The 23,369-nt window shown below is 44.4% G+C and overlaps 2 protein-coding genes across 2 annotated transcripts; one reads left to right on the forward strand and one right to left on the reverse strand.

Moving 5' to 3' along the window:
- Window positions 1-4,325: 4,325 nt before the first annotated feature.
- Window positions 4,326-8,330, forward strand: LOC310750668 (interleukin-36 receptor antagonist protein-like). Its single transcript, XM_083589152.1, has 4 exons — window positions 4,326-4,747; window positions 6,380-6,496; window positions 6,714-6,853; window positions 7,676-8,330. Exons 1-4 carry the CDS (start codon window positions 4,651-4,653, stop codon window positions 7,895-7,897), a joined length of 576 nt encoding a protein of 191 aa, XP_083445278.1. The 5' UTR covers window positions 4,326-4,650; the 3' UTR covers window positions 7,898-8,330.
- LOC310750682 (interleukin-36 alpha-like) lies at window positions 8,269-20,212 on the reverse strand. The gene is made up of 5 exons (XM_083589181.1): window positions 20,085-20,212; window positions 17,412-17,493; window positions 12,901-13,029; window positions 11,942-12,060; window positions 8,269-10,903 (listed from the first exon to the last, which is right to left on the reverse strand). The coding sequence occupies exons 2-5, from the start codon at window positions 17,458-17,460 to the stop codon at window positions 10,694-10,696; spliced, it is 507 nt and encodes a 168-aa protein (XP_083445307.1). The 5' UTR covers window positions 17,461-17,493; window positions 20,085-20,212; the 3' UTR covers window positions 8,269-10,693.
- Between the last annotated feature and the right edge of the window lie 3,157 nt (window positions 20,213-23,369).

The raw sequence follows: 23,369 nt of genomic DNA on the forward strand, positions 1-23,369 counted from the left end.
AGGGTGTAAAAGAAATTGTAGAACCCTTTGTTGTGCATAAATCATTGGCTCCCCTCTCTCAGTAACAGATAACATCAAAACGCCTGCCCATGATTCTTTCATTTTACAGGGTGGTCAAGAAAGAAAAATACCATTTAGGAACCATCAAAACAAACATTGCCTTGCCCCCCCTTCCATTCTGGCTATTGTAAGTATTTTTGCGCTTGTTGAAAATCATTGAAATACCTTCATGGCTCAAATCCAGTCCTTTCGGCAGCTGATTGATTGCAGCCCTTTATCATATGCCATTTCAGGAGCTCCCCATAATCAACGCCAATATTCCAAATTCATGAGGAACCGATCACAAATGATGCCTGAGATGATTCGTCCAAGGCAGGGACACACCTCCGAGGTCATGTCCGTACTGCCTTTCTAGATACGAGCTTAAGCAACACCACAGGATACCGTGCACTCCCCAGAACCCCCTGAGGAGCATTGCCAGCAATTTTACCTCATAAATCCTGGCTTTCCCACACACGAACAGCTCCCCAGTCCTGGAGTGCTGAAGAGCTCAACAGACATATATTGTGACATCAGCCAGAAACTGGACTACAATATCTCAAGGACTGCCTCTCACATATTAACTGACCCAGACCCAGCGATCACCATCTACAGCCCTACTTTGTGTGCTCCCTCAAAAAGAGATCTGGTGTGTGGCAGTGTCTTTTCCGCAGTGTCTCTCCATTTATGAAATGTTCTCCCCAGGGAGGCTCACCTGGCACAGTCATATCTTTAGGCACCAGGCAAAAACTTTCCTCTATTACCAGGCCTTAACTATCTGTGAAGTGGGAGGAGTGTTAATGTATTTCTTTTTTCCTATAGACTTTAATGTATCTACTGTATGTGTGGTGTTTATTTATTTATTTATTTATTTATTTATTTATTTATTTATTTATTTATTTGGTTGGTTGGTTGGTTGGTTCTAGGTCGCTATGGGTTGTCCTGGGCAAGATAAAGCAAATAACAAATTTAATAAAGAATAAAAATAATAACAAATGGAGAAGCATTGGGGTTTCTCGGGGATGATTTCCTCTGTGTCATGTATTTTCAATGACAGCTCCCTGGTAGTGGCAGATATTCTCCTTTAAAGCAGCAGGTCACATTTAGTCCTATATTCTCGCCATATAAAATTCCGTGATCTCCGTGGCTCCTTGGCGGCTCAAACCAGCAGGCTTGTTTGGCTCAGGAGAAGTGCTTATGAACCAGCCCGGGAATGCTGCAGATTCCAAGCTGTCTGTGTCTTTGCCACCAGCCTTTCTGAAGAAAGTGGAGCTCCTGAATTCGTTCACCTCGTTGTACATTTCCTTAATATTTCCAGGCTAAAAGAAAACAGAAATGCAAAGACTTGGGTAGAAAGAAAAGTTGTATTGCATCACTTGCAGTTGCTTGAGAGAAAGCAAACGTTTGTGGGAGGGAAGGGGAGGATCCTGAAAAGATGGGATTATTTTTAAATACCCTAAAAATAGCTTTTTAAAAATATATTATTGTTTTTAAACTTTTTAATATGGTTGCACTTTATTTTTAATTGTATTTTTCTATTGCTTCGTTGTTTGCCACCCTGGGCTCCTTTGGAGGAAAGGCAAGGTAGAACTTTAATCGATTAAAGCAACAACAATGCCTTCTAGAATGCATTAATTCATCTAAACGTGTAAGTTTTTGTTTTAATGGGGATAATAATAATAATAATAATAATAATAATAATAATAATAATATATTATTTATACCCCATCCATCTGGCTGAGTTTCCCCAGCCACACTGGACAGCTCCCAAACTAGTGTTAAAAACAATACAGCACTAAATATTAAAAACTTCCCTAAACAGGGCTGCCTTCAGATGTCTTAAAAATAGGATAGCTGCTTATTTCCTGGACATCTGATGGGAGGGTGTTCCACAGGGCGGGCGCCACTACTGAGAAGGCCCTCTATCTGGTTCCCTGTAACTTGGCTTCTTGCAGTGACGGAACCGCCCCGTCGCAGGGATTCAAACCGCCAGGGATTCTGATCGGCAAGTCCTAGGCTCTGTGGTTTAACCCACAGTGCCTAGGGTTTAACCCTCGTCCCTTGTTGCCCTCCTACCTTCTCCTAAAGCCTCATTAGAATTTGCCCAGCTTTGGGAAGGAAGTAGGAGGGATGTAGGTCTCACGCCTCGTCCCCAAACCCTGGTGCCTCCCTTACCCAGCTTTGGGCTGGAAGAGGGTTAAATTTTGAAGGTCTGTCCCTGCATCAGGATGATGGGAGTTGTGTTCAACATCTAGAGTGCAACAGGTTCCCCACACCTATTCTTAAAAGATAGTCGCATTAACCTGCTTCAGCAGGATGGAAAAAGTCTCCCCAAGGCCAATCAGAGACTCTTCCAAATATTCATTCTCCTCTCTCTCTCTCTCTCTCTCTCTCTCTCTCTCTCTCTCACACACACACACACACACACACACACACACACACACAGACACCCCAGCAGGCAACTGGCCAAAAGTCCACACTGCATAGGGAAGGAGGGCACTGCAAAAGAGGAGTGTGGGCAGAAATTCAGTTCTCTACATTTTGCAGCAATTTGCTTTTTTTAAAAATTCCTCATGAAGATTCACTAGATTTTTACTGCAAATTTCTCCCACTAAACACATTTTCTATGCAGTTATGACTAGTGTACACATTTTTGTAATCAATTTTCCCCGATATAATGCATTTCTGTAGATTTTTACTAATGTGTCCATTATACTGCACACTTCCCTATAATATATGCAATTCCACAAACATTATTTGATTGGATGGAGAACTGCACTGCGAAATCTGCAGAACCGCAAATTTAAGATAGCTTTGTTTCAGTTCGCATATTGTTTGGAATGTGCAAATCTAATAAGATTCAGGTTTATATGAACACTGAATCAAATTTCTCCTCTATCCCTAGTCACAAACAGTATTGAAACTGGGGTTGCATATGACCACCTCAGTACCATCATGAGCATAAATGATCACCAATGCAGAATAAAAAGGATGTTTGGAGGAGCCCTCAGCTTTTGAACTATCACAGCATTTGTAGCTTCCCGGAACAGCTGGCTGCTGCTGCAAGACTTGGATTAGCGTTTGTGGCATATAAGGTGTCATAGAGCATATAAACCACACCCACTGGTCTGACTAAGCTATAAGATGCTGTGTAAATCTCAGAAGACAATTCATAGCAAGGCACAGGACTTCCTCACACCAGGACAGGTAGCATCTCCTCAATTATTTCTCTGAACCTTCTATCCAGATATCCAGCAATATCTGGAAGGCAGCTAGTTGAGATCATAGCCTTTCCCAACTAGTTTCCTTCCTGATATTGTTGTATTACAGCTTCCATCATCCATGATCATTGGGTATCCTGCTTGAGACTGATGGGAGCTGTGGTCCACAACATGTGGAGGACCTCAGATTAGGGAAGACTATGCTAAATTGTCTGCTTCAAATGCCAAATTATCTCAGAGGCAGGAAATCTCTGTTTTGCCTTTCCTCAGACCCATTTCCCCCACCTATCATTATAGTCATTTGGTGGGCAGTGAAGCTGAGGGAGACATATTTCCTTGATTTTAATGTCAATTAATTGTAATTAACAATACTAATTCAGGTGTACTTTTTGTTTCCCCTTTCTAAGCATTCTGGACTGCTGTTTACTTTATTCTTGTTTTACTTTGGCTGTAAGTGGCATTGCTATTTTTTAAAATGAATTTATTGTAAGGTATTTTGAGATATTTTTGTAATTTGTAATGTTCTTTTGTGCAGGATATATGTTTTTAGAAGAAATATATCACCTCCCCAGCCCAGCAGCTCTGTACCAAAGGGAAAAAATTGATGCCCTTCATTCCCTCTCCCCTTAAAGAGGGTACAAATGTTTGGAGATGGAGGGTTAAGCTTGATTGAGCACAAGGGAAAGGATTAAAAATTCACCTCCAGAGCCCGTGTCCTGATAGAAACTGGTAGCCTGTGTATCTGTTTTAAATTTCAAGAAGGTGGAAGCTCTGATTTAATGATCTGCTATATTGCATCAATTCATACCAGTGGCATATCGTCTGATTCTCTGTTGCTGTATTCTTACTCCTGGACATTAGTTGCGTAATTAGCCTTGCTTCACCATGCCTAATTTATATTGCCTGTGAGTCCTGGAAGACTTCCTTCCTGCCTTGCAAGCCTGTTCCACCTGGCCTGGGAGGGTGGGGCCAGGACGGACTCCAACTACAAAAGCTGAGGCTGCTGAATGACCTTTTCCTGGAGTATTGTTTAGGCAGTGGGTTGTTGCTATTTTTGATACTGATTTTTTGATTGATACTGATATTTTATTTTAGATCTTACTATGATTTATGTGGAACTTGTTCGGTGTGGTTGTTATGTTGTAATTATGTAGTTTTTCAATGTTATTAGCCGCCTTGAGCATGGTGTGAACTATGTAAAGGTGGCTTACAAATAAAGTTATATATATATGTATCTGTGTTGATCCAGGGATATTGTGCAGAAGGGCAATCAATGGAACTTTGGATTTTTGCAGCCTCTCCTCTAACATTTTACATCCCTCTCTTTTAATAGCTACAACTGCAGAAGAGTAAGCTTGTAGCCTGAATCTCAACCAATCCTTGGGAAGCAATGGAGAAAGTAGACACAGAGACTTTAAGGGAGAAGCCCCATAAGATGACTGTGGACCAGAAAATGAGAGATTTATTCCATCACTTTCCTAAGCCAGGTGAAAAACAATGCTTTGCTTTTATATTTCCTGCCCAAGAGAAACCTCTGAAAACCTGCAGTGAGCCTTAAATTAAATTAGAATTTCCATTATCCATATAGGCTCACAGAGGCATAACATCCTGGGGGGGCATGGAGGCCGTGTCTCCTGGGGGCATAATTTTGAGGGGGCGCAAACCAGGCACCCCCATGCAGGTGTTGGCTTCTGCGGGGATTCCGGTCCAGGCACGTACTGGTGGGCCCTGTCCTCAGCTCCTCATCCTTCCCTGCCTCCTGCAGGGCTATCTGGGCCCCAGAGTCTGACCTGGCATTGCCACTACATTCCAGGCCCCTCCCTGAATGGCAGCCCAACCAACATACTGCTCACTCACTCCTCGCTGAGTATGCTCTCCCAATGGTGAGTGGGCATGGATGGAGGGAAGCAGACAAGGGGCAACCCAAGCACACCCTGGCACTCCTCTCCAAGGGCATCAGGGGGATTCACCTGCCAAGGGCCTCAATTTGCTAGCTGGGTTCCACCCTGCATGGCAGGCAGGCATTGCAGTGTGGCATCAACAGTGAAGGCTGGCCTTCTGTGTCAGGCTCCCTTCATCTTCTGCATCCAATCCCCGTGTGCACGTACATCCACCTGGCTCCCACCTGCTCCGGAAGCCAGCAAACCATGCTACGTCACCGTAAGCATGTACACCAGCTGAGTGAAATGACATTTCCCATGGGGATATTTTCCATGTTGGTGTTTTAGCATAAAAGCAAGGAGGACTTGTTCCCCAAAATCTAGCTGTGTTAGTCTGTTTCAGCAAAGAACGAAGGGCTTTCTGTTGGACGATTTTCCTAACAATATAAGCATTCATGAACTACAGCTCATTTTACCAGATGCATGAAGTATTATCCTGAATTATTGGGTTATAGAATTGGTAGGGGGAGGAGGGTCGTAAACAATCACGACTGTTTTTTTAAAATTACATATTTCATGGACGATATTGTGTGCAAATATAGTTGCAGATAACCAAATAGATATCCTGCTTCATTAGCTAACCTCATTCATTCATTCACTCATACGTGCATGCGTGCTCTGTGCCCTTGGTTATTCTGCTTATCCCTTTCTCCCATGGTTCAGGAGGGCAAGAACATGGTCAGAATCAAAACTCCTTTAAAAAGCAGGGGCCTTTAGTCAAAAGGAAACTGATACACACATCAGTAGAGGGAGTCGATGGATTTCACCTGGAGAAACCAGTCAAACTAGTGTCCTTGGGTTTCAGCCAGGTTGGATCCCATTGGATTAAAGCTGAAAACAGCCCGACAACTAGGCTGTCTCTTTGGCAATATATAAACCTGTATTCTTAATACCAAATGTAAAAAGATACACTAGGAACACATTTAATGACTTGCATGCACAATATCTTAAGGATAGAGGAAGTCCTAGACTCACATCAGAAACTCCACAATGTTGCCACCATGGAAAATGTGTTGTGCCAAGCATGGCTATTACCACTTCATGCAAAAGGGGGAGAAAAGAATTGCAGCTCCAACAAAGAAGAAAAAAGATATGTCTGAAAAGTTGCTTGTTCCTTCTTTAGAATATTCCATTTTTTCTTGTGTGTTGATAAATTTGTGTTACTTCTTTTCATCACAGATCCTTCCCTTCGGTTAGGGAGCCCATGGCTCTACAGGGTTTGGGATATCAACCAGAAGTTCCTGTTCCTGAAGAACAACATGCTGGTAGCAGCCCCCAAAGATGGCAACTCACCTGGTAACAATGGTCATGATCCCTTCACATCTCTCTGCTGCGACCTACACTGTTACCGATTGAACACTTGTGCAAATTCTGGGACTGGGTAACCAGGTGTCAGGAAGTGTCTGATACAGCAGCACTGTCTTCAACTAGGGTCAGAAATGGTGCTCCATAACTTTTTCATGGTCACACACCACTCTTATCACACTGATCTTTGCCTGTTTTTTGCTTCCAGATTACTTGTTGGCTATGACCCCCAACAGAGGGATAACCCCAAAAGATGGAAACACATTTGCTGTCTTTTTGGGCACCCAAGATGGAGCACAAACCCTCTCCTGTGGTGAACCTGGTGGTCAACCTCAGCTGACCCTGGAGGTCGGTTTCACTTCTGGTTCAAAGCGACATTCGATTGTTTCAAATTTCTTCTGCTTGTTCTGTGGCATCCACCATGACAAAGATTTTAGATATTCTCTGCTGTTTGCTCACTCTTTTTTCTTAATCAGGGAATCCAAAGGGCATCTTTGCTAAATCACTGCATTCCATTCTTCTCTCTGTTATCCTTCTGTGCTTCTTCCCTCTCCTTTGTCTTCCTAGCCTGTCTATTGGGAGAAGAAAAGATCTACTGAGGTTTTTAAGGGCTGCTACTGTCCTTTTAGTGAAAGCAAACACTTCCTGATTGTACGTTCTGCACTCTTCTCCATTAGTTATGAATTTCTCCTTAATTATCCAGCTTCTGTTTCTATTTCTTGTTTTGTTTTTAAATCCAGTAGTGAAACAATTCCTGTTTTGGTATATAAACAAAGATTCAAACTTATGAAAGGCAGACAGGAAGTGAAGCTGAAGAACCAGTGGTGGGTCAGAACTTGTTGGACTTTAACTCCCATCGGCCCCACCCAGGACAGCCAATGGTCAGAGATGATAGGAATTGTAGTCCAACAACGTCTAGAGGGCCACAGGTCCTCCCATCCTTTGAATGTAAGGCTTATCTCATGGCTGAATGCTTGGTGTATTCATGACACAATCCAGATTTAAACTTGAGACTTCCAGTAAACTTTGAATTTGTATATGCTTTGGTTACAATCATTGGGATTTAGCCCCAAGTCTCGCTTTCTCCCAGGCAAAAGATGGCATTCATTTGTGATGCAGTACAACCTTTCTTTCTACTAAACCTTTTGTATGCTTTTTTATCTAAAATAGGGTAAAGGCATTATGGATCTCTACAATGATGGCAAGGAACACAAGAACTTCACTTTCTTTTGTAAGAGTGGCAGCAGTACAGAGACTGGCAGCTTTGAATCTGCAGCATTCCCCGGTTGGTTCCTAAGCACGTTGACTGAGCCAAACCAGCCAATTCGTTTGAGTCATCAAGGAGGTGCTGAGATCACTCAGTTTTATTTTGATAAAGTAAAAGGTGATTAGAACTTCTGAAAGAGGAGGGAGGTTTTAATGCCAGTGTGTGTATATCCTAATCAAGTAACAAAATGCCTTTCAGTTCTAACATGTTCAGAACTTCCAGTATTCACTCAAGCTACAAAAACACAAGGAAATTGCATCTATCAAGAGTAGGGATGGCTGGATAGGTCAATTTTGGTTGCTCTCGGTTTCTCATTTTTCCAGTCTTGTTCAGTTCTCCTCATTTCCATATTAGTTTGCATTTTGTTTTAAAAAGAGTCCTAGTGTTTAATCTTGTATTTTATTCAGATGTTTTATCCTATGCTTGTTTCTTTGTCCTTATCTGCTCCAACATTTATCAATTTAAAAAATCCTAACTGCTATTTTATTTATATCTGTTTGTTTGTTTTTTTATCCTGTTCTGTGACCGTAATAAAGTTCATTCATTTTGTTTTAAAAAGAGTCCTCAGGAATATTCATCAGCATTCTGGTGCCAATTTCTCATTAACGTTCACATTTCTGCATTCAATTGTACCTAGAGTCCTAGTGTCCTGTCTAGTCAAGTTGCATGGGATCACTTCCAATCTGTCACCTCTGAAGATGTGGACAGGCTGCTTGGTTGAGTGAAACCAACCACCTGTCTCCTTGATCCTTGCCCATCCTGGCTCATAAAAGCGAGCCAGGAAGGGCTGGGCGATGGGCTCCGTGGGGTGGTGAATGCTTCCTTCTGTGCAGAAGCCTTGCCAGACTCACTGAAAGAGGCAGTTATTAAACCGCTTCTTTAAAAACCATCTTTGGACCCATCCAATATGGCCAACAATCACTCAGTTTTAAATCTCCCATCTTCAGGCAAGGTGACTGAGTGGGTGGTTGCTAAACAACTCCAGGCACGCCTGGAGGATGTGGACCATTTAGATCCTTTTCATTTGGGATTCAGGCCTCATCATGGGGCTGAAACTGCCTTGATCTTGCTGGTTGATGATCTCCGGTGGGCTAAGGACAAAGGTGAAAGCTGTTTCCTAGTTCTGCTGGATCTCTCAGTGGCCTTTGCTGGTTTTGACCTATAAAGCTTTAAAAGGCTCAGGACTACAATATTTCATTCTTGTGTGTTTGTGTGTGTGTGTGTGTTTTCCGTATTTTAATAAATTGATCCAAATTATTTAAATTTAATACAATTTTTTTAAAAAAATAATAATAATAAGGTTTCCCGCTCCTGTTACAAATATGTCCAATGCTTCCTGATGTTGCCACTTCTTCTTCTTTAATCACATTCTCATCCTTCTATTAGTTTTAATCCATTTTTGTGGCTTGCCTTCTTGTTTCCTTACAATCAGCACCATTCTTATTTTCCAAACATATAAAAAAAAATTCATGTGTTCATTCCTTCTAGCAGGTTGTTCCTAGACCTGGTGTGAAGAGAGATTGTCATTGTTCTTGGTCCATTCCACTCCTTTGAAAACATTCCTTCCGTTGTTCAAGTACTTGCTGAGCTATAAACAACTCCCCAAGTTGATGTCTGCTCTGCCATTAAAATTCTGGGAATTATTTTCCACAGCTTGCAGTTAAAGATCAAAGTCACATATTTAAATTCCTGCCAAGTGTAATTAGCAGTCCATAGCAAATTGTTCTCTTCTCCACTCCTGATCCAGTCCAAGAAAATTTATATAAGATCCATTCAACCTTGGTCAAGAGTGTAGGGTGTAAAAGAAATTGTAGAACCCTTTGTTGAGCATAAATCATTGGCTCCCCTCTCTCTCTCAGTAACAGATAACATCAAAACACCTGCCCATGATTCTTTCATTTTACAGGGTGGTCAAGAGAGAAAAAGACCATTTAGGAACCATCAAAACAAATATTGCCTTACCTCCCCTTCCATTCTGGCTATTGTAAGTATTTTTGCGCTTGTTGAAAATCATTGAAATACCTTCATGGCTCAAACCCAGTCCTTTCGGCAGCTGATTAATTGCAGCCCTTTATCATATGCCATTTCAGGAGTGCCCCATAATCAATGCCAATATTCCAAATTCATGAGGAACCGATCACAAATCATGCCTGAGACGATGCATCCATGGCAGGGACATACTTCCGAGGTCGTGTCCGTACGGCCTTTCTAGATACAAGCTTAAGCAACACCACGGGATACCGTGCACTCCCCAGAACCGCCTGAGGAGCGTTGCCAGGAATTTTACCTCATAAATCCTGGCTTTCCCCCACCCGAACAGCTCCCCAGTCCTGAAGAGCTCATCAGACATAAATTGTGACATCAGCCAGAAACTGGACTACAATATCTCAAGGACTGCCTCTCACATATTAACTGACCCTGACCCAGCGATCACCATCTGCACCTCTACTTTGTGTGCCCCCTTCAAAAAGAGATCTGGCGTGTGGCAACAAGAGAATGGGCCTTTTCTGCAGTGTCTCTCCATTTATGAAATGTTCTCCCCAGGGAGGCTCGCCTGGCACAATCATATCTTTAGGCACCAGGCAACAACTGTCCTCTATTACCAGGCCGTTAGTCCTTAACTGTCTGTGAAGTGGGCGGAGTGTTAATGTATTTCTTTTTTCCTATAGACTTTAATGTATCTACTGTAGGTGTGGTGTTTATTTATTTATTTGGTTGGTTGGTTGGTTGGTTGGTTCTAAGTCGCTTTGGGTTGTCCTGGGCAAGATAAAGCAAATAACAAATTTAATAAAGAATAAAAATAACAAATGGAGAAGCGTTGGGGTTTCTCGGGGATGATTTCCTCTGTGTCATGTATTTTCAGTGACAGCTCCCTGGTAATGGCAGATATTCTCCTTTAAAGCAGCAGGTCACGTTTAGTGCTATATTCTCGCCATATAAAATTCTGTGATCTCCGTGGCTCCTTGGCGGCTCAAACCAACAGGCTTGTTTGGCTCAGGAGAAGTGCTTATGAACCAGCCCGGGAATGCTGCAGATTCCAAGCTGTACGTCTCTTTGCTACCAGGCTTTCTGGAGAAAGTGGAGCTCCTGAATTCGTTCACCTCATTGTACATTTCCTTAATATTTCCAGGCTAAAAGAAAACAGAAATGCAAAGACTTGGGTAGAAAGAAAAGTTGTATTGCATCACTTGCAGTTGCTTGAGAGAAAGCAAATGTTTGTGGGAGGGAAGGGGAGGATCCTGAAAAGATGGGATTATTTTTAAATACCCTAAAAATAGCTTTTAAAAAATATATTATTGTTTTTAAACTTTTTAATATGGTTGCACTTTATTTTTAATTGTATTTTTCTATTGCTTCGTTGTTTGCCACCCTGGGCTCCTTTGGAGGAAAGGCAAGGTAGAACTTTAATCGATTAAAGCAACAACAATACCTTCTAGAATGCATTAATTTATCTAAACGTGTAAGTTTTTGTTTTAATGGGGATAATAATAATAATAATAATAATAATAATAATAATTTATTATTTATACCCCATCCATCTGGCTGAGTTTCCCCAGCCACACTGGACAGCTCCCAATCTAGTGTTAAAAACAATACAGCATTAAATATTAAAAACTTCCCTAAACAGGGCTGCCTTCAGATGTCTTAAAAATAGGATAGCTGCTTATTTCCTGGACATCTGATGGAAGGGTGTTCCACAGGGTGGGCGCCACTACTGAGAAGGCCCTCTATCTGGTTCCCTGTAACTTGGCTTCTTGCAGTGAGGGAACCGCCAGAAGGCCCTCGAAGCTGGACCTCAGTGTCCGGGCAGAACGATGGAGGTGGAGATGCTCCTTCAGGTATACTGGACCAAGGCACATCACTCTTAGCAGTCCCCCACCCCATTCACAGTGGCTCCTCGGAGAATAGGAGGGACTGCTGGTCTCCTCCCACCCCTAGGGAGAAAAGGTAAGGGGCTGCCCTCTGGGCCCCATTCAGAGTGAGCCAAAGCAGGCCCTTTCCCACCCATGATGCCCTTTGATTCCCAGTTCAACCACTGAGTAAGGTTGGTTTGATTCCTCGCTTTGTTCCTAAGGTAGATCTTCCCACCTTCTTCTGTGGCAGGGGGCACCGTTTTGTGGTTCGCCACAGGTACTAAAATGATTGTACCAGCCCTGGACAAAACTCACCACTGCCTTTAGTTGAGGCCCTCCTCCAGATTCCACACAGGACAGGACACGTCCGTTGAAGCCAATAAAGATTACATTTCCTGTAATACCTCTGTTGGGATATATGTCAAATACTACCTCTAGAGACAAAAAACAAAACAGGCTCAGTACCGTGAGAGGGAGTAAATCATGCATTCTTATTTGGTACAGGAATTTTGTAGGAGAAGCCAAAATGGAAGGAAGGTTTTCAATAGGATGGGAAACTACTGATGATCCCCTCAAAATCAAATATGTGTCTATACACATGATCACTACAGTAGACACGTGTCCAGTTTTCATGAGTTTTTGCTACATAGTGCCGGTAGTTTGCATAGACCCACAGATAATCCCGTGCCCTGTTTGTAATTTTTCCACCTCTTGTGGCAGAAGTGGGGAGCTCTTTTTGGCCTGCAGTCCTCAATCCCTTCTGGGCAACATTCCAAGGGCCACATGCCACTGCTGAACACTGTTGTGTACTGAGTTGAATAGGATCCAAAATGCAGCAGTCTGATTGGTCCTAGAACAATAGGATTCAGAATGCAGCAGTCTGATTGGTCCATAGGAGCCACCCAATCCAGCTCCAGGTGGAAGTGAATCCGCAACTGGATTGGCCTACAGGAGAATCCCGGAATTAGCCAATCACATGGGGCCCATTGTGTAAATAATGTATATAAAGGAGACATCCTGGGGGAACTTCCATTCCTCCTCACCACTATGAGCTAAATAAAGAGAATGAAATCCACTCTCGACTCCGAGTATATTTCAAACACTTCCCTTGTTTTCTTGTAATGGCAATGGTGCTGGAACTAAGTTCCGGTGAGTTCTGGATGATAAAAAACCCTGTTTCCCGATTCCTGGCTACTCAGCTCCAGAATGTAAACAAGTGTTCAGTCAGTAACGGCAGGACCAGCAAGATGCAAAGAAATCATTAGAACTATTACCTGATGCGTTGGAATTTGGTGGGGATGCTATCAGATGGTCATTCTGCAGGATGAGGATCTTGTGGTTGATGTCTGTAAGTCTGCAGCGCCAGGGATACTCTAATGCTGGACGAACGCCCCCGGAAGGAACTGGGGAACACATTAGGATGGAAATATATAATGTACCCAAAAACACATCCATATGCAAGAAAAAATGGGGAGTAATCTAAAGAAGGAACAAGCAATACTTAGAAATAATCACATTTTTGCATGACATGGCAACTGCCCTGTTTGGCATCAATTGTGCAGAGTTAGAGTATTGTGCCTACAGTTGGTTAAACAAGTTCCTAGTTTTACTTTTATATGCCTGTTGTCTTTGTCCATGGAGTTTTCTTGGCAGGGATACTGGAGTGGCTTGCCAGTTCCTGCTCCAGGTGGATCACTTTTAGTCAAAACTCTCCACTATGACCTGTCCATCTTGGGTGGCCCTGCACGACATAGCTCATAGCTCCTCTGAGTTATTCAAGCCCCTTCGCCATGTCAAGGCAGTGATCCATGAAGGAGGAAATCTATCAATTCTTAAGGAAATAGGTAAGCCCTGAGTGCTCACTGGAAGGACAGATCCTGAAGCTGAGGCTCCAATACTTTGGCCACATCATGAGAAGAGAAGACTCCCTGGAAAAGACCCCGATGTTGGGAAAGATGGAGGGCACAAGGAGAAGAGGACGACAGAAGACGAGATGGTTGGGCAGTGTACTCGAAGCTACCAGCATGAGTTTGATCCAACTGCGGGAGGCAGTGGAAGACAGGAGTGCCTGGCGTGCTGTGGTCCATGGGGTCACGAAGAGTCGGACACGACTAAATGACTAAACAACTACAACAAAGTTTTACTTTGTTCAACCAGTGCTAAAACCACAGGTAAGTATACTGCCAAAATGAAAAATTAGATGCATCCTTCACTGACAATGCTTTAGGCTGCAATCCATGTCATTTGCCATAACATGTTATGGACATGGCTCCCAACAAGCAACCTAGGCACTGGTGGCGAGATATATTGTCATTTCTTTGCCGTTTTCCTTCAACACTGCTATAGCAGCTGTGGGTCAAAGAGCTTGTGCAGCCTTAGGGAACCTGAAAAGCCACTTGGGATGAGCAAGTGATGGACTCATCAAGAAGGAACCAAGCAACCCAGACTACCCAACAAGAAACACCAAACCCAGCAAGCAGCCACCCTGAAGGTTTGCCAAGACCTCATGCTCACATATTGTCCCTGGCTGAAAACACTAAGCAGCCTTCAAAAAAGAACATTGTAGGAGCATGGGACTCCAGGTGTTTAGGGCCTTTATCAATGCTTCCTAGAGAAGCGGCTTGATGTTCATTCTATACCAGAGGTCAGCAACCTAAGGCCCGCGGGCCGGTTCTGGCCCAAATGGGTTCTGGATCCGGGCCGCAGATGGTCCAGAAATTGCTGCATGGTTCTGATTCATATCGTTTGGGCTGCGTCATTTTTTCTCTGGAAATCGCTGTGGCGCTTGGTGCCACAGACATGCACAGACGCGTTTTTCGGCATTGCACTGCACCAGTCTGGTCCGCAGAGTGATCCAGCCCATGCCCAGTAAGCCTTGCTGACCTCTGTTCTGCACCTAACAGCTTTAGAGCTGTCCATGGTGCTGGTCTTTGACTGGCTCCCTATTTTCTCTCTTGCCTTAGCTGTTGGATTTCTGGCTTTGAGTCACCTCCCACCACTTGTATATTTAATTCCGTTCCTCCTGATTAATGGAAAGCAATCAATCAAACTGACCCAGCCAACTGATATGTATTCTGCATTTCAGTAGCACTAACCTGGATGGAAAACTGCACACACTGGTTTCTGCAGAGGAGATCAGTTACCTCACTCTGTAGGTATGCTCGTCATTTCCCTTTTGGAAACAAGCTCTGATGAGGCTTGCCTCCAACTCTGTCCCTGCCCTCATCCACCATGGGATGGGATACCTAAGATTCAGTGCAGCATCAAATGGGAGAAGAAACCACACCAAACCTTCAAACAGTGGTGGATGGTGTCCACTGGCAATGGTGGGGTGGAATGAAGAAAAACCCACATTAGCCAGAGCCAATGGCAGGCAGAGCAAACCAATTCAGGTTTGGCCCCCATCCTCCTCCCTGCTGAGTTCTCCAGGCATTGCTGAGGCTAAGGAGAAGCTGACAGCCAGCGCTATAGTATTTTTTTGTATTATTAAAATCAAATTTATTACCCACCCTTCACCAGCAGGTCCCAGAGTGGGTTACAACCATTTAAAAGTCAGAATTAAAAACAATTAGAGTCACAGGTTGGGTCCTGAAAACACACATCTCAGGCGTCAAAGAACAGGATAAAGAGGTGCATCTTCAGCATTTAGCAGCCCTGTTGCTTTAGCAGTCAGCCTGGTTGCCCTAGTCCTGATAAACCTTAGCCTCCGTGCTTTAGACTGACAGGCCAGGGTTATATCCAAACATAGGACTGTATGTGGTCAACCAAATACTGTATGGAATCTGTACTCTAAGGCACGCCCAGGCAGATGGGGAGGAGGAATGGGAACATAATCAGAAAACCATGAAAAGCTCAGTTAGAGCCATGCCCAGAGAAGAAGTCCTGTTATTTCTTTGGAGATAGTGACAGATTCCTGTTCCTGGAAGAGGCCTTCATGTATCCATTAACAATTTTTGGACAGAAGTTGGATTCACATGGCTAAGTTTTTAATTCTTTTAAGCTGCAGCCCGTTTTTATTTATTTGAATTTTACATTGCACTATGCTGTTTTATTATTCCTTTAGATCCACCTTTGCTAACCTGGTGCTTCTCAGATGATTTGGTCTGTAGCTCCTATCAATCCCACGCAGAGTGACTGTGCTAGCTTAGCTTGATAGAAGCTGTAACAGCTCAAAATAGATGGAGGGCACCAGGTTGGAGAAGCCTGTTTTAGTTATATTAGACTAGTTGTTGTTGTTGTTGTTGTTGTTGTTGTTGTTGTTGTTGTTGTTGTTGTTGTTGTGTAAGTTGCCCTGGGAATGCTGACTGACAGAAATTAACTTTGCCATCTGTTTGAATCTTAGTGCTGAAATTCTGAGACTTTGAGATTCAAAGTTTTTTCTTATTGTTCCTGTATTTCTTTTGCAAATGCCGCTTGACTGTAATAACAAAACCTCTAATTGGTTTACAGGTTATATAAAAATTTTCAATGAAAACAGTTTAAACAAATAAGTCAAACTATACAAAAGGCCATTAAAATTGTAGAGCACACAGAAAAGAGATTATAAAACACATCAACACCTAGGGGACTGGATAGTAAAGGTAAAGGTACCCCTGCCCGTACGGGCCAGTCGTGTCCGACTCTAGGGTTGTGCGCCCATCTCACTTAAGAGGCCGGGGGCCAGCGCTGTCCGGAGACACTTCTGGGTCACGTGGCCAGCGTGACGAAGCTGCTCTGGCGAGCCAGCACCAGCGCAGCACACAGAAACGCCGTTTACCTTCCCGCTAGTAAGCGGTACCTATTTATCTACTTGCACTTAGGGGTGCTTTCGAACTGCTAGGTGGGCAGGAGCTGGGACCGAAAGACGGGAGCTCACCCCGCCGCGGGGATTCGAACCGCCGACCATACGATCGGCGAGTTCTAGGCACTGAGGTTTTACCCACAGCGTCACCCGCGTCCCTTTAGGGGACTGGATAGGCCTGCCTAAACAAGAATGTTTTAAGCATGTGCCCAAAAGGGCACAGTGAAGCTGCCTGCATGATATCAATAGGCAGGGAGTTCCAAGGTGTGGGTGCTGACTGCAACATTAAAAGACTGATTTCTTACAAATGTGAAATCTTTAACAATGCCAATTCCAAATCGGGGGGCAGTTCAGATCTCTGAGCAGAGGTGCTGTATGCTGATTCTTGTCTCATTCTTGTCAACAACTGTGCTGAAGCATTCTTCACTAATTACAGGTCTCTGATTAAGCACAGGGGAATCCCCATGCAGAGAGCATTGCCTCTTGAAGCCACTTCAGAAAGAAAGAAAGACAGACTTCTCTCTATACAGTATATATATTAATGTACAGTGGTACCTCGGGTTAAGTACTTAATTCATTCCGGAGGTCCGTTCTTAACCTGAAACTGTTCTTTACCTGAAGCACCACTTTAGCTAATGGGGCCTCCCACTGCTGTTGCGCCACCGCTGCACAATTTCTGTTCTCATCCTGAAAAGCAAAGTTCTTAACCCGGGGTACTATTTCTGGGATTGCGGAGTCTGTAACCTGAAGCGTATGTAACCTGAAGCGTATGTAACCCGAGGTACCACTGTAATGTAATGTAATGTAATGTAATGTAATGTAATGTAATGTAATGTTGAAGCCACTTCTGATTCTTTTATTTTCTCAATATCTAGCCTCCAATGATTTTCAGAAAGCTATCTGCAGATTTGGGAACATTGCCTTGGAAAACAAATAGAAAAGTAAAGAATTTGGTTTCTTTACATGAAAAGAAATGTGCCAGTTCGTTCTTGTGGGTGTACAAACCTTCATCTCCTCCTGCTTTCTCCATTCCTTCCTGAAGATTGGCTGACATTCAGGATATTAGTCACCTCTTCAGCAGTTACAGCTGTTGAAACAGAGAGTGATAAGCTACAGAGGACATCTTAAGGCACCAGGCATGTCCAAAGTCCATTTTGGGGGCCTAATCCAGCCCACTGGTTGGTTTAATCCAGCCCCTGCGGCAGTTTATTTCCTGGGGTAAAATCCTTAAAAAAGCTCAACAACTTCAACCCTAAAAAAGGTTAACAACTTTGGTTGGCCCTTTGGTTGGCCCTCACAGCCCTTCACTTCATCAAATCTGGCCCTCTTTGAAAAAAGTTTGGACACTACTGTAAGCATTCTGAACAAAAGCAGTGATGCACTGACTGTCACTTGAGCTATACTGCAGCCTCACCTTAAGCAACAAGGGGGATGGGTCATTACTGGAAGAGTACAGAGTCAATGGCCTCATCGAGGCAGAAACCAACAAGAGAAACAAGGAATATGTTATTTTCACCAAAAAGTGCACTTTTGTGGACACTTTACTCCAATATGTGCAATTTTTTGCAACATTACTTGACTGGATAACTGCACTGCAAAATCTGGACAAGTGTAAATTTCAAAAGGTTGCTGAGTTTCAGGTTGTGCATTGTTTTGGAAAGCACAATTTTGATAGGTTCGCCTTTGAATGAAAACTGAATCAAATTTCTGTCCCATCCTCAGTTTCCCTCACCTAGAGTAAAGAGAAAGCCTGACAGGGCCCATCCTAGCTGCAGGAGGGCCTGGCAAGACCCGCAGTGGCCATGCAAAAGCCCAGCAGGTCCTCCTTGAAAATTCGGGGGTCCTCAGCCCCTCTTGGATGGCACCCCAATATAGCATCTCTCCCAAGTTTTTAAATTTAAAGTAGCCATGGAGCTCTACAATTTTGTTCAAAGTAGTGGCTCTGGAGAAGAGAGGACTTCTCTTTTTTTACCCTTTCACTCCCCCTGCCATTTTCTGAATCAAAATTCCCCAAACACTATAACCATCAGATAAAATATAGTACCTCCCCCATCTCTTCCACTATGGAGCTAACAGCAGCTTTGTAAGGACTGGAAGAGGACACAGACAGACAGACAGACGTTCGCTTTCCATTATATAAAAACAAACTGTACAGGCTGGATTATAATAAATGCATAACCAACCATACAGCAAATGAAAAATAGAAAAATGAAAAAAATAAAGGAGGGATGCATGCAGAATCTTAACAAACAGCAAACCATACCAGGTCACAGGAGCTGTTAAACTAAACCATCACAGTTCCCTGGGATTCTTAGTCTGTCTCTTAAGTGGCTATAATGATAGGGAAATCATTCAAGGGAAGAGCTAGACCAGGGATTACCAGCATTGCATTGATGACTGCAATGGGGCTTCTGAGGCCTTTCGCCAGCACCCACAAAGCCTCTGGGAGCCCCTGGCTGCTCTCTTAGCCCTGGGACGGTAAGGGTGGTTAGTTTTTTCTTCCCTTATAAATTTCTATAGTGCCGCAGGTTCCCACATCCACTTACAGCTGTGTGTACTTTAAAAGGCTCGGGATAATTCCCAGATCCCTGTGAAGTGTGTATGTGCACGCATTCTCCTTTTGTTCAAGGGAGTGATTTGGGGGAGAAGAGAGATAAGTGACAGGCGGGGGAGGGGGACCTCCCACAGCATTCACTCAAAATTCGAAGTGTGCCCACAGGACTTAAAATATTGGTGATCCCTGAGCTATACACAGCTGTCAGAGCTGCCCGAGATCCCAGCTCACAAAGGACCAACGCCGCTTCGTTGTTAAGTACGAAAGTCTTTATTGAAGTTCAGTTTCACTTCCACAGCCGCAGCGTGCAGCTCTACGTCTCAAACTCTAGACCGCTGAAGCTCCGTCTGAATCTCCTCCCCCCAGACACCAGTTTAAGACTCTAGCCTTGCTCCACCTCTTCCTCTGCTCTTTCCTCCTCTGGTTCCGCCTGTCCGTCGGGGTCTCGCCCTTTCTAGACTCTTCTGACGCTGATTCCCCTGAGCCTTCCCCCTCCCTCCGGCGGGCTTTAGGAGCTGGTTCCCAATCCGGGTCTCCTGCTGTCCCCCGCGCCTGTACATTTGAACTTGGCGCGCGCGCCCAGCCGGCAACTTTCCTCCTGACCGTTTCACTGCTGCTGTCACTGCTTCCCCCTTCGGGGAGGCTAGCTGCAACTGACCTCCCCTCAATTCCCCCACTCTCCGATGGAGGCGTGGTCAGCCCTGACACATCTTCTCTCCCCACTGGAGGAGACGCTGGTCCTGACACATGTGACTCTTCCCCCCCCCCACTACGCTCTGGTGGGGAAACTGGTCCTGATCCCCCGCTGATGCTTTGGGGGTCCCCGCTGGCTCCTTGTTTCTGGTGCGTCCCCCCTGGGACCCCCCTTGCCCTGACCATCGGTGCCCCCTTCTGGGAATCTTCTGATTCGCTGGAGAAGCTCATGGAATCTCTCGGGTCACTGTCATACTCCCCTACGCTGCCCTCGGATTCTTCCCCTTCGCTCTCCATTTCCTCTCTCCCCTGTGCTCCTGCTCCCGAGCCCCTGACAACAGCTTTCCTGCCTCACAGGTGGTTTAGTCCTAACAGGGGAACAAAGCAGCTCAAGAAAAGAAAGTGTAGAGAGACAGTTGTGGAGATGGTACCTGCACTGATGTAGAGCAGTCTTGTGCTGTGGGACAGAGGTTCCTTCTCTGTGCTCCTCCAATGGTCCTTACAAAACTCTTTATAGCAGCCCACAGACACTGGTGGGTGTGATTTACATATTCAAGGGTAATTTGAGTTGAGCCTTTTTACTGGCAGATGTTTACAGAAGATGCCAATCTCACAACACTTTAAAGGCCTTGTCGATGGTGGTGCCTGCCCTGTGGAACGCCCTCCCATCGGATGTCAAGGAAATAAACAACTTCCTGCAACCAATCCTGCGCCAGTGTAGGCACCTGCCCAGAAGCCGTGCCAGCATCATGGAAGTCAGTCCCCTTGTGATGTGGTGTCCGCAGCGTGCAGGGGCTGACCGAGCGGGTGGCAGGGCCTACGGGCCGGATTTACGAGCTGAGGGGGCCACATTCAGCCCCCAGACGTAGTTTGCCGACCCCTATTCTAAGACATTCCAGGTTTGAGCTGTAAGTAATTGAATGACAGGGTCTCTGATGTGATTGCAGCTACCCTGAACCCAGATTGCCTATGTCTAAATTCTTGTGAAACAGGATTTCCGTTTTGAAGGAAATCTCTAAGGCAAAAATAACCCTTCATCTCACATTAAAATATTAATTTTCTCAGCTGGGCACAATGCACCATTGGGGGGGGGCAGGAGGGGTCAAGAGGGAGTAAATCCCACCAGAGCTGGGGTTGAATTGGACAGCAGGAGACTGGAATTCCTGGATCCTAAAGAGGTGCTATTTCACCCCTTTCTTTCAGTGCACATTCTTCCTCATTTTCCAACCCATGCAAATGCTGTATTTTGCCCTTCCTTTCATTCTACCAACCGAAATGCATCTTTCTTGTGGTGGGTTTGCCTGAGATCAGGTACAAGGCAGTCCAAAGGCAAAATGTGAAAACTTTGCAAAGAAGCTTAGGCAATTCTCCCGAAGTGCAGGAGGCGAAGTCCAGGAAGACTCTACTGGTGAGTGTTTTCATTAAAAGGACTTCATCAATAAGCCTTATTTCTCACATTCAGTAGGTGGTCATTGCTTTCTCGTTCCTTTTGCTGCTTTGATGGTCAGTATTCACTGCCAGCACCCGGCAACCAACCTGCAAGGATCCCATGCTCCATTTAACAGATGACAACAATGTGGGAATCACTCCTTTCATGTTCAAATAAATCTATCAAGCATTCTCAAAACTGAACTTAGCACTGACCACACCTAAAGTTGTTCCTGGTAATACTAGCTCAAGTCCCACTTGGAATGCAAAGTTAAGATTACTCATAAACAACTTCCTGAATATTAAAATTCCTTTGATTACAACACTGTTCCTTTATCTCTTCAGCATCTGAGTACTACATTGCTGATGCAGCACTAGTCAAAGCCAAGTTGAGGCTGATCTAATATGCATTCAGCTTAGTAACTTTACTAAACTCAAAATCAGTTCCTGAGCTCTGGCATATTTATTATTTGATTTTAAAACTTACTACAAAAATCACATAAAAATTAACTAAGGTAAAGGTAAAGGGACCCCTGACCATTAGGTCCAGTCGTGGCCAACTCTGGGGTTGCGGCGCTCATCTCACTTTACTGGCCAAGGGAGCCGGCGTACAGCTTCCAGGTCATGTGGCCAGCATGACTAAGCCGCTTCTGGCAAACCAGAGCAGCGCACGGAAACGCGGTTTACCTTCCCGCCAGAGCGGTACCTATTTATCTACTTGCACTTTGAGGTGCTTTCGAACTGCTAGGTTGGCAGGAGCCGGGACCAAGCAACGGGAGCTCACCCCATCACAGGGATTCGAACTGCCGACCTTCTGATCGACAAGTCCTAGGCTCTGTGGTTTAACCCACAGCGCCACCTGCGTCCCCTTAAAAAAACCAACAACACTATTTAACCCCTATTTACAGAATTGCATTTCATTCCTCTTTGTGTGCACTTTAGCTTCCTATCTGACTCCCAAATTTTGGGTGAGAAATAAAGAGGCAAGTAGCAGGTTATAGGGTAAACTACGATCACTGTATTAACCACAACTTAAGTGTGTAAGGAACACGGAGACCCAAGAGCTCATCAAAACTTCAAAGCTTCATAAGGGAAATCAGACAATATGTGGGAAACATACCAATTCTCTCTCTGACTCCTAAGCCTGTCTTGCATGGGCGAGCCTAAACGGCAGGAAATAAACCTGGACATTACCCCCTATTTAAAGTGAGGAGAGAGGTTTTCCTGAAACACCCCACCCTCCAAAATACATATTCCAGAGTGTGTGACAAAGGTCAGTGGTCCATAACCTGCCCCACAAGGTTGCAAAGTCCTCTGTGCAAGTCTATGGAAACACTATTCACCTGAAAAGCGCTTGAGGGAGGGTTATTGGTTTGTTTTGGTTTTGTTCTTTATTCTTATGTAGTTTTTGTTTTGTTTTTATCCTGTATATTTATGCTGTGAACCACCCTGAGATCTACAGATGAAGGGCAGTATACAAATTTAATTAATAGTAATAGTAATAATTATACACACCAATTCTGTCCACTTGCTTCCCCATTTCCCCACACTTAGGTAAGGATAAAGGTAAAGGACCCCTGACAGTTAAGTCCAGTCACATACGACTCTGGGGTTGCTGCGCTCTTCTCGCTTTACTGGCCAAGGGAGCCAGCGTTTTGTCTGCAGTTTTTCCAGGTCATGTGGCCAGCATGACGAAGCCGCTTCTGGCGCAACAGAACACCGAAACCAGAGCAGCACACGGAAACGCCAGAGTGGTACCTATTTATCTACTTGCACTCTTTTGGCGTGCTTTTGAACTGCTAGGTTGGCAGGAGTAGGGACTGAGCAATGGGAGCTCACCCCGTCGCAGGGATTCGAACCGCCGACCTTCTGATCAGGAAGCCCCAGAGGCTCCATGGTTTAGACCACAGCACCAGCCACGTCCCTATTTTCCCACATTTATGTACCTGCAAAGCAACCAGAAGCCAGTCAAGCCAATCAACCTAATTATTCAGCACCCACAGCTAATTTTTCCAGGCTTGTAATACAGTATTTCCTTCCACCAGCCAGTTGCAGAAAGGAACAAAGAAGTCCTGCTCAGTTCCAACTATAACGACTAGCTAATCTCTCACTGCATACAGGGCAAGCAGGTTGGGTGCTGCTGTGTCTTGTCTTCAGGGAAGGAGGAGGAAGAGAGGGGTAATAAGACTTTTTATAGCCTTTGTCCACTCCTCCTCCCTGATGACAAATGCCAGTGACATCAGAGGTGGCAACTTATTGCCTCTCCTTCTGCAAAAGTCCTCCCACTC

This window comes from Podarcis filfolensis (assembly GCF_964270895.1).
Source record: "Podarcis filfolensis genome assembly, chromosome: 15".
In the NCBI taxonomy this organism is placed as follows: Eukaryota; Metazoa; Chordata; class Lepidosauria; order Squamata; family Lacertidae; genus Podarcis; species Podarcis filfolensis.